General features: G+C 41.2%; 1 protein-coding gene across 3 annotated transcripts in view; it reads left to right on the top strand.

The window, feature by feature from the left end:
* ESR1 (estrogen receptor 1) overlaps window positions 1–12,033 on the top strand; it is a 214,190-nt gene that overhangs the window by 38,374 nt on the left and 163,783 nt on the right. For all 3 annotated transcript variants that reach the window (XM_019550066.1, XM_019550065.1, XM_019550067.1), the window contains exon 3: window positions 7,544–7,734. In XM_019550066.1, the coding sequence (XP_019405611.1) occupies window positions 7,544–7,734 (191 nt within the window). The remainder of the gene's footprint in view (window positions 1–7,543; window positions 7,735–12,033) is intronic.

The raw sequence follows: 12,033 nt of genomic DNA, 5'->3' as shown, positions 1-12,033 counted from the left end.
GTCACAAGCTGGCAGAGGGGAAATTCAGATTAGACATCCGCAAGAACTACTTCACAGTCAGGGCGGCTAGGATCTGGAACCAACTTCCAAGGGAAGTGGTGCTGGCTCCTTCCCTAGGGGTCTTTAAGACGAGGCTTGATGCCTTCCTGGCTGGAGTCATCTGAGTCCAGTTTTTCTCCTGCCCAGGCGGGGGGTCAGACTTGAAGATCTACAAGGTCTCTTCTGACCCGACTTCTATGATTCTATGATTCTATGAAGTTGATGATGTTGGTACAGCACTTAGAATTTTTGCAGCTTTTCTGTAAGGTAAATACCAAGCCACGAGGTGCCTTATAATCACCTAAGCCAAATATTTATTATCATCATTTTTATAGCAGGACAGACTGCAGCCAGAGAGATTACTTTTCCTGCCCAAGGTCAGACAGCAATCTGCTGACAGAAAGATGAATAGAACCAGAGAGTCCTGACTGCAAGGTCTTACTATCATTATGAGATGGCACTTTCATTGCTCTTAAATATCAATTTACTGTCTGATACATAGGTTGTTACAATTAGTTTAATTATAATTCTAAAAAATGCAGGGTATCTCTTCAAAGTCTACTTGTTTCATTTAGATAGAATGTAACCTTTTCAGACTAGCTATATCTGTCATCTCAAATTACTGTTTTGTGTCATTTAATTTACTTGCCAGTTTCTATTTTGTGCATTCTCTTTTCCCCCTTGCAATAGCTTTCTATAAATGCATCATGTGTAGTTTATAAGAAGTTTTAAAATTTAACTTAATTTATAAAAAAAGGTTTAATTTTTGTCCAAATCACCTGTTATAAACATTTTTTGCATCAGGTGGAAATTCACATTCTAGAATTGTACCAATTTCATTTTGGATAGTAGGATGGCACTTCTGTAAACCATAAATATAGCTATACAATGTATTTCTACTAGGCCTCAATCATGCTTCAAATAAGATTGGCCTTGTGGATTGATATACTTGAGAATTTCAGCCCCAAATTACAAAAGCTTAACAGTTGCATGTTAACGTTGCAGAGATGGAGATGTAGTAGTCTTCTGCCACACAAACTGATGGTCTCTGCTCCCTCTAACACATGTGCTCTTGCCCTCAGCAAACCATGAAACTTCTTATCATAGATGCCTATGAGTTTATGAACAGAAGAAGTCCTTACTTCAGTTTAGTACAGTTTAAACACTCTGGGCTTATGCCTTAAGATTCTTTAGCACTTTGTACCTGCTACTGTGAGTCAGCTGGAATCAGTCAACATTTCTAAAGAGTTTTAACTTTCGCTAGCAAATTAACAGAAAGCTCTGTTAAGCTGCTAGACCTGGAAAGTATGCAGTTGGGTCAGGTCGAAGGCACTAGCGAGTTTTCTCATTTCTCATTTTCTCATTTAAATCTTGAGTATCCAATTTACTGTTTCATATCAGTGGAAGTAATAAATATCCATCAAATATCCTGCATTCTATGATTTGTTTTTGCTTTCTTATGGCCCATTTAGGTTGTCTGTCTGTTTAACATTTTTTACTTACCAGAATAAAGAAGATAAGGGAAAAAAGTTGTGCTACAATCTTCTGCGTTAGGGACAAATATTCAGAAAGTCTGAGCCTAAATAGATTCAATCTTTGCAGGTAAGTCTAACCTGGCTAGGCTGAACCAGTTTGTAACTGCACAGATATCCCAGAAGTTCAGGTACATGCCTGCAATGGCTTAGGCTAGAAGCTGGGGATGGGGGAGAGGAGGTGGAGGCGATAGAGCAGCCCTTCCTTCCCTTCTACAGTGCTGAGCTGAGGTGGGGGGGAGGGGGCATTGCCGGGCCCCAGCAGGATGCTCTTATTAGGGAGGGATCATTCCCCCCACTTCTGATCAGCCCAGCAGGGAATTGATAACACAGTGTTTATCACCCCTAACACAGTGTTTATCACCCCTAACTCAGTGTTAATCACCCCATTAAGAAAACAACAAAGGGACATTACCAGCTACTGTTGATTATGCCTTTGTCCCATCTGCCACAGGACAGACCGTAGCCAGCATGTGGTCTGCTAGTTAATGCTGAGACGTGTCAGTGTAAGGCAGAGGGGAGGGGGGAATCGCTGCTTAGCAGGGAGTGAGGAGGGGAGAGGGGGAACAGGGGGAAGTCAGGCACTCGCTGGCAGTCTCTGCTGAACTCCAGCCAGGGACCAGAGGGGAAGGTCCAGATCTGCTGTGGAGCAGAGAGCCCTGCCCAGCCCAGAGAGCATGCTGGGATCCTGGGGGAGTCTGGTTTAACTTAAACCAGCAAGGGGTGTGGGAAATTGCATAAACCGGTTTGAGCCAAATCAGTTAAGTCTGATACTAAATTCAATCAGGTTTATCTCAAACCAGGTTCAGCCATTTTCAAACTGATTTATGTGCACTGAACATCTGTTCTGTTATAGGGTTAAACCAGTTTCTGATCATTAAACTGGTTTATGTGTAATGTCTCTCTCTAACCCTGGAGGTTAGATATATTGGGCAAAATTACTGCAATGTCCTCTGCCTAAGGGTATGCCTTGAAATCTCTCAGGGAACTGGATCTTGTCCATAATGTGGTTTCTTGCTGGGAACTTACGTTATCAGTGTTTCATGCTGTGCACTAGTTGGCAATTGATTTTTGGTTGAAATTCAAAACATTTGTTTTGACTTAAAAAACCCTAAATGGTTTGTATACTCTTTTTACAAAGACTGCATCTCACCTCCTGTGATGCTGTGGCATATAATGATAATCAGGGCCCATTCTACCCACACCCTGCTGGAAGTGCAAAGAGCTGTTGGCAGGGTGTTTCAAGTGAGTGATATGTGATACTACAACTTGCTTCACATTGGCTTAGCCTGGAGATGATGACTCCACGAGACAAATTATTTTTTCTAAGCTTTTCCTAAAGGGGATGTTTAAGTGGTGTCAGTTGTGGGGAGAGAAACCAGGGAGGCTGCCCTTGGGTTATATTTGTTTTCTGGGGTTTATTTTTAAGATTTATTATATGCTATTTTAAAAATGTATCCAGTAAAATGCAGAATACATGTAGAGTAAAAATAACCACAATGAAAGTCTAAGTAAATAAATAAATAGCAATGTCTATTGGGTAACATCTATTGTCAGTAGCAGCTTCCTTCCTTTTTTAGACATATTTTTCCCCAAAGTGTTCTGTAGTAGACTATGTCTAGAACCTTGTCCTGTTTAAATCTGACATTTGCCTTCCTGTCCTAGCTTCATGTTAGTGCCTCAGCTGTGCTTTGGTAAATCTTGTGGAGACAGTTATGTTGAATAGTTCCAGGATACACATCTGGATACACATCTATGGAATGTTTCTGTATATTTTCAATGGGGTTTTTGTTCCAATCTATTTGAGAGAGATTATTCTAAGTTTTCCAACTTGGTCTGAAAATGGAGGACCAAATTATATTTCGTTTCAAAAGTCTTACAAATCCTAGTATAATATATGAGGTATCCATCTTCCTGGAATAAAAAAGGGCCATTTTTGTACCGTTAATGATAGAGAATTTATCGTTGTAGCCACAGTTCTATATCAGCCCCTTCAGTTGCAGCTATTTCCATATCTCTGTAAACGGATTGGCTTCATGAATCAGTGCCAGACAGTGTTTTAATTCCATAAGCACTGACTCAAATGCAGTAGGAATAATATTGGGGCTTGATGATATTATGGGTCAGAGTTGAGAGGGAGTTTTGGAGAAATTGGAGGGGAGTTTGCTGAAGGGAAGTGGTGCTTACCTCCACATTCCTTCTGGTGCAGGTGCAAGTTATTAATAATTCATCACTGCTGTGGCACAAGTACAATTTTAGATCCCACCTCAACTTTTTAAAAGGTTGTAAAATGTCCCTTTGGGTCTTTTTTTTTTTTTTCCTGGGATGGCCAACCTGGGCTGAAGCAGAACATTTTTCGTCTGTCCATTGTGGAAGGAGTCAAGGTCCTCTTGCTCTCAGGAGAAAAGTTGTTACCTTTCTATTACAGATTTTGCAGCTGTTGTAGTGTCTGGGTGAGTATGTTCTTTGGAGATACCTTTTGCTTTTTTGGGGGGTAGGGTGTTTGGTTTTGACTGGAATTTTTTCCTTGGATCTTGGCTGCTTGAATTTTGAGCTGTTACATGTTTATTTTTTCCTGCAAGGAGTTTTATGGCTGAAGCTGTTGTGTGGGTGACTGAATTTGTAGGGCTGCTTCCTCAACCTTCTTTTTTATAATCCTGCCACAAGGGGTCTTCTGTTTCTAGGAGTCTAGTAGCCATTTCCATGATTGTAGCAAATGTAATAAAATTGGTCCATATTATTGTTACTTTCTACACGTTACAGCTATTGCACAATTAGATGGTTAATTGCTCAATTAACTGGCACCAGCTACATGTGCAGAGTACATATCGCTTCATAAAAAAGTGATGATAAAACCAGCTATGAACTTCGACCTTGAATATATGTATAACTTTATAGCTGGCTGGTTTACAGCTTTAATTTGCAGGTGTAGCAGTGTCTCCCCTGTGGCTGGAAGTCCTGTCAGCTGATTGTGTTTGCCTAACCATGGGCCTGGGACACTGCAGCAGCTGCATCTTCCATCTGCAGGGGGTACATGGGGCCACTCCGCAGCTAGGTGCTCCTCAGTTGAGGGGACTCCTAGCTGTGGGAGCTTGTTTCTTGCTGGTGCAGGGGGAGTCCTGTGCTGGCAGTAAGGCATGATAGAATCTAATATATGATCCCACAATCACTTCTGCCATGCATGGGTGGCATGGCAAGAGGTATGATTGTGTGCATCATGCATGGCCTTTACTTGCATATGTAGAGGGGCCTGGGTTGCTAACATGATGTGGTTTTCAGGAGATATTATTGTTGATAAAGTTGTTTTCACTCTGCATTGGATTTGCTAAGTTTTTTTACCAAAGGTGAAGTTGGTCCTTCTAGGGCAGCATGAACAGTTTCCTTCTTCAAGTGTGCTACAGCCAGTGTTGCCAACTCTCATGCTTTTTGGCATTGTTTTTCAAGTCTACACTTTGGGAATGAGAAAAACTTAGCTCTTTCTTTTATATATGTACATAAATATAAGTATATATAAAAGAAAGAGCTAAGTTTTTCACATTCCCGAAACGCGGATTTTAAAAACAACCCTAAAAATCATGAGAGCTGGCAATACTATATAACAGACCACAGGAATGATTTTTTTCCATGCCTATTGCTCTGATTCTGGATTGTGGTGCTAATAGGCCAGGTAGTTGGCATGATTTGCGTGTGGTTTTCAGGGTTTTTTTGTTTTTTTACTGAATTTACTTTTAGTGGCTTAGGCCATAATTTATTCTCTAGGCATGTCCTTAAAGTAGGCCATTCCCCCATGTTTGCTGCTTCTCTTGACTTGGTATGGAGAATACAAGCTTTTGGTAGAGGATCTATGCAGCATGCTAGATTTATATAATATGTTTCCAATTGTGAAGAAAATGGTGGTATCCATTGAAAAGTACTTCATGGAGCTATTGCTATATTGTTTATGCATCTTTTTCTCTAGAAGTGACTGCGTTGTGGCTCTTTTGGGATGCAGAGGAGCTGGTCTTTTATAGCTTTTAGTGGCTCTTCTAGCGCAATCTATTTTTCTTCAGGCATTTTTCAGCCATTATCTCTTGGTTCTCCCCCAAACCACTCCCTTCCCCCATTCTGTGTCTGTTGGTTTTTAAAAATACAACCATCAAAACAATGGAAATTGGCTGCTCTGGGATTATTAAAGTTCCCTCTTTTTAGTTTTAAGTGGTTTTCATCTTAGTTGGGAGTAAAGGTAGTTTACTTTTCTCTGGGACTTGGATAGATTTATTAGATGATAGGCCATTGGATATGTGCTTATATTATGGCAGATGGGTAATGGTTTTTGAATTTGTAACTTTTTCATGCATCTAATAAGTTTTTGTAATGATTTTATTAAAATTGTATACAGCCAGTCTCTCTCTCTCAGCCTAAATTTCAAAAAGCTTCCATTTCATCCAGTAAGGAATAAAAACAATTTCTAGCATCTTAAATTTTATTTGCAAGTAGAATATTGTTTGCTGGACAATTCTAATCACAGTTTGAGATAAACATATGGTCCTATTAACCTAATATAATGTATCATGGAATCATAGGTAAGTACAGCTGGGACCTCCAGAGGTCAATCTAGTTGATCCCCCTGCCTGAAGTGGGATCATCCCTATCCAAACCATCCTATATAAACCCTTTGCCTAATCTACTACCAAAACTACACAGTCAGTCCTGAAACAACCACAAGACATAACACTCTAATCTGCCACAGGTAAAGCAGAGGACCATGGCTGGCAGCATCCTGGTTCTATAATGATGGTTAAAAAACACTTGAAGGCAAAACCCCGTAAGAATAAATATTTGACATAACTCAGAAAGCTTGGAATAAGGGAAGGAACAAGCATCACCAGCCATTCTCATCAATAGGAACATCTTGCCATAAGGAAATACTTCCAATACCTCATATAGTTTCCACGGGGTTTTGCTTATTTTAATTTGATAATGCCACCTATGCTATGTTCTATAAGATGTTTTCTTTCTTAAAACTTCAACCTCGCTGTTTAACAACACTCAGTGAATTTTCTTTTTCTGAATAGCTGTTTATAACTCCTGAAAATGGCATGATAGTGAGACTGGGGTGTAATTCAAAAGAACACAGTACTGCTGGCCTCAGAAGGAGCATTTGCCTTACTTCATAATTTAATGATTCTTAGAAGAGATACGTCTCTTTTTGTTTAAATGGCATGATTGTTTTAAATGGCTCAAAGATACACATACTGAATATCCCAGCCACTCTAGCTCTCAGCCTAGGATTTTCAGACTGCTAATGCTTGCAGGAATTATGCTGTACAAATGCATAACCTTAGATTATGGGCAACACTAGGCAATGTTGGGGGAGAAGGTGCAGAGTGAGTGCCTACCTGCTCATACAGGGGCTGCAGCAGTGGCAGCATGGGCTGCTGCCACTTTGGCTCAAGTTTCCCCAAAATGAGCTGCACTGGTGTACAGGCTGCCTGGGACCTGCTGTTTTAGCACCTCTTCTGAACCAGTGCCTGGGTGTGGTGTCCTGGATGCCACTTGTCCTGCTTTCCCCTGCCTCACCTCCCCCTCCCCCCCAAAAATGCTGTACCATTGATTACTGATGCTGCGGTGTTACTGAGCAGTACATTGAACTACCTATTGATGTTTTGAATTCATTATAATTTCTTGAGAACATTCAGGTTATGTTATAAAATGACTAGCTGATTTTTCAAGGTACAATTTACTGATAAAATCATCTTTGGTAGTGAGATCCCAGAAACACTTTTTCCTCAGCTTATTTTACACACACACACACACACTGCATATTTATATATGCTTATATATATAGTAGAAAATGCAAGAAGGTGATTAAATATTATCTTAGAAGTAAGATTTACTGTGTAAAGTAGAGCTGCTTGTGGTCTCTTTGATTGGTTTTCAGGAGGGGATAAGACTTTTAATGTCAATTAATTTGCCAAATATTAATTTTGCAGGCCAGGTGCAGATAACAGGCGTCAGAGTGGCAGGGAGAGGATGTCCAGCACCAGTGAAAAAGCAAGCCTGTCCATGGAATCCACAAAGGAGACCCGGTATTGTGCTGTGTGCAATGACTATGCTTCAGGCTACCATTATGGAGTTTGGTCTTGTGAGGGCTGTAAGGCTTTCTTCAAAAGAAGTATTCAAGGTAATAACTTGTTGCAGTAAATCAATGAATTCCTTTTTCTCAGGAAAACTGAGTGAATATGAAGGTCCCAGGAAAATAAAACCCTGTGTTTTTTTTTCAAAATGACATGCCATGTGTTCACTTGTTCATGTTTAGGTGTCAGTTGTGTGAATAGCATATATCTGCTAATAGCAATTCAATTAGTTAGTATACAATGTTCCTGGGTCCAATATCTCTCTCTCACTCTGAGCTTGGACAAGTGTCTTGACTTCCTGGGATTTTGTTCCACTCGGCTCCAAAGCTGGGTAAGAAACTATATGTCCTATTTGAAAATCATACCCAATATTGGTTTTACATCTGGACAGGACAATAAGACAACTTGTTTCTTTTCCAAATACATGTAAACTAAGCATGAAACTTTACTGATGCCTATCTGCCTTTAGAGATCCCTTGGTTATATGCAGGTACAAAGGCTGCTATGGCTTGTTTCAAGCAAGTTTTGAGCAAAACGTTGAAAGAAACTATTCCTACCCCCTGCCATAAGATAAGAATGTATCTTTTGTTGCTTAGTTACCATCAAGGTTAAATGTTTGAGTATATAACAGCATTGCTAAGGTTTCTCCATTAAAAAAATTTTTTTTTTTAGGAAAAGTGCAGTTATGAGGGAAAAGTTTTTTACCTTTCAGAGAAAGGTTGACTCCGGAAGAGATTTAGGTGGAAGGATTTGAATATTAGTGGTTAATTAATAATTACTTGTAGTCCTAGCTTCCTTTTTAAGTGATCTTTAGGAAAGATAGCTGTTACAACCATGTCTTAGTTATAAGGGAAATTGGATAGAGGTAGAGTGGAATTCAGTCCTCTTGGTAAATCTAGATTGATTCATTTAATCTATGAGGGGTAGAAGAGAGAGATCCTAGCTAAGTATTTACCATTTGAGACCTTAGTTACAAATGAGATGGAAAATAACTTTTTTCTATATACATGGAGGATATAGAAGGAGAGGATCTTAAAAGAAGTGCCATGGGGCTCTATTCCTGCAATCAGTATATTCTCCATTACAGAGCATGGGGAGGGATCCTTGAAAGAAGTCTTTTGTCCTTTATCATTGCCACTACTCCTCCAACAAATTGGCTTCCACTGCATCCCTTCAAGGATCTAAGATCTATGTGAAGAGCTTTTATAGGTGGCAATGAAAACTGAGATGGAATAGCATCCTTTATGAGAGGTGGGTAAAATAGAAAAGAGCCTCCTTGATTGCCTTATATTAATGGAGTGAGTCCTTGAACACAAGTGGCAGAGAATTCATTTGGGAAGCTTGCAGACTTGAATTTTCAGACACTACTTCATTGTTGAAAAATTACAGGGGAACAGTTCAGAAAAGAGCTACAAGAATGATTTGTGGTCTTGAAAATTTGCCTTATAGTGAGATACTTAAGAATCAGTCTATTTGGTTTATCCAAGAGAAGGTTAAGAGCTGACTTGAATATACTTATGTAAAGCCAGAGGTGACAGGTTGGATGCATATAAATTTTGCTTATCATTATTGCTAGCGGTACTATTTGAGCCAGGCTGTCTACATACATAAGATTTGGCAGAAGCAAAGCATGTTCATGTATAAATTGATGCTCTGAGATTTCTTCCATTTTGTTCCAGTGCAAGAACCCACATAAATTAGCACAGCTAAAAAAACCAAAACAGAAAACTCCACATTATTTATTAGTGAACTCAACTTATCCAATAACTAATTTAACATTTAAGATGCATCCAATTCCCTAAGGCAGGAGTCAGAAACTAATGCCCTTCAGGCCAGATTCAGCCTGCAAAGTGATTTGATCTGACCTGTGAAGGGCTGATTTGGTGATCTGGCATGGCGGGGGGGATTGTTGACACAGGGCTGCAGCTGCTGCACTGTGCCATACATGCCCTCCTTAGTGCTCTTTTTCACTGCGGACCTTGCTGCTCCAAGGGGTCTGTGCCTCTCTTTGTGCAGAGGAGTTGAGTATCTGCAGCAAGGGTGAATGCAGGTAGGTGACCGCTCTAGGTAGCAGAGACTTCCAGCCTGCAATCACAGATATGTTGCAAGCTTCAGCCTGAACCAGCAAAAGGCTGCTGACTGCTGCCCTAAGGCGTATGTAAAGGTACAGGTCTTCCATCAATGGTGGTCTTTTAACTCAAGTCAGTATCCAGCAAAGACAGTCTTGTGTTCTTTTCCTCATTTCTTTTCAGTCTGAAAATAGCTCTTTATGTTTCATAGTTGATATAAAGCTTCTGGGTTTTTTCTTCTCTATACGTGATTTGCTTAATGATTCCTCTTTCTTTTCCCTCAAAACTCTGTATAAAACAATTCTCACTATTTTCCACCCATCTCTGATTTTATATTTTGAATGCATTCTAAATCTGTTTGCCATCTGACAAAGTAGGTTTTTGCTTATGAAAGCTCATGCCTCTCTGAACCATTTAGTCTCTAACGGTGCCTATACATGAACATGGAGGCTGCTCCAGTGTGCTGGACTTAATTAATCGAGTCTGCTGGAGCATGGCAATTGCCACACTCTAGCAGCCTCCTGGGTCTCATGTATCAGCATTCCCATCCTTAAAAATGGTGGTTGGGGTGCTTAATGAAAATTCGTTGAATGATTTCATAGATTTCATAGACATTAGGGCTGGAAGGAACATCAGAAGATCATCGAGTCCAGCCCACTGCCCCAGGGGCAGGAAGTCATCTGTGGTCACAGGATCCCAGCAAGATAAACGTTCAATTGACTCTTAAAGGAGTCCAGAGTAGGTGCTTGCACCACCTCTGGCAGCAATCTGTTCCAGGCCTTGGGGGCTCAGACAGTAAAGAAATTCTTCCTTATGTCCAGCCTTAAACTGTCTTGGAGGTGTTTGTGACCGTTTGACCTCATCATCTCTTGGGGCGCTCTGGTGATCAGGTGTTCCCCCAGATCCTGATATACACCCCTTATATACTTATAGGCAGCCACCAGGTCCCCCCGAGCCTGCGCTTTTCCAGGCTGAGGAGTCCCATAGCTCTCAGCCTCTCATCATAAGGCCTGTTTTCCTGCCCTCTAATCATGTGTGTGGCTCTCCTCTGGACTCTCTCAAGCTTCTCCACACCCTTTTAAAATTATGGAGCCAGGAATTGGATGCAGCACACCAGCTGTGGCCTCACCAAGGCCGAGTACAGTGGGAGGATGACATCCTGGGATTTGCTAGAGAAGCATCTATGGATGCAAGCCAGAGTTTTGCTTGCTTTGCTGGCTGCAACATCACATTCATGGCTCATATTCATCGTATGGTCAATAGTAACCCTCAAGTCCCTTTTGGCTGTGGTGTTAGCAAGTGTTGCACTGCTGAACCTATAAGTATGCTGCAGATTTTTCTTCCCAAGGTGGAGTACCATGCATTTTTTGGTGTTGAAGGCCGTCAGGTTTTGGTCTGCCCATTTTCGGAGCCTGTCAAGGTTGGCCTGGATCACCATCCTGTCCTTGGGTGTGGACCCTTTACACCAAAGTTTGGTGTCATCAGCGAACTTGGTCAGTCTGTTTCTGATGTTGATGTCCACATCATTAATGAAGATGTTGAAAAGAATAGGCCCAAGGATGGAGTCTTGGGGGACCCTGCTGGTCATGGCACACCACAATGTTTGACTTCTCTCAGTTACCACTCTCTGGGTCCGACCTTGGAGCCAATTCCCCAGCCAGTGGACTGTGATGCAGTTGAGGCTGCAGTTGGCCAGTTTTTCTATAAAATGATCATGGGATAGCAGATTGAAAGCTTTATTAAAATCAGTGATATCAATCTCTTCTTCCTTATCCTCGTGATATGTCACCTGGTTGTAGAAGGAGATGAGATTGGTTAGGCAAGACCTACCTGCCACAAACCCATGCTGGCTATCCCTCAGGAAGTTGCTTTCAGCCAGTTTGTCAAGAATGGTCTCTTTGATGATTTTTTCTAAGATCTTCCCCAGGATAGAGGTCAGGCTGATGGGTCTGTAGTTCCCCAGATCTACTTTCCTCCCTTTCTTGAAGATAGGCACCACATTGGCCTTCTTCCAATCTTTGGGCACTTTGCCTGAGCGCCATGAGTTCTTGAAGATCTATGCCATGGGCAGAGCTATGATGCTTGCCAGCTCTTTAAGTACCCTGGGGTGCAAGCTGTCTGGGCCAGCTCACTTGAAGGTGTCCAGCCTCTTGACGTGTTCCTTCACATGGTTAACATTGATGAAGGGTAATAGTTTCATAGTTTCATAGTAGCTAGAGTCGGAAGGGACCTAGGTAGATCATCTAGTCCGACCCCCTGCCTTGGCAGGAAAGAGCA

Source organism: Crocodylus porosus, unplaced genomic scaffold, assembly GCF_001723895.1.
Source record: "Crocodylus porosus isolate Cpor-Errol unplaced genomic scaffold, CroPor_comp1, whole genome shotgun sequence".
Taxonomy (NCBI): Eukaryota; Metazoa; Chordata; order Crocodylia; family Crocodylidae; genus Crocodylus; species Crocodylus porosus.
Note: the sequence above shows the minus strand (reverse complement) of the source record. Positions and strands in the feature narration are given on the sequence as shown.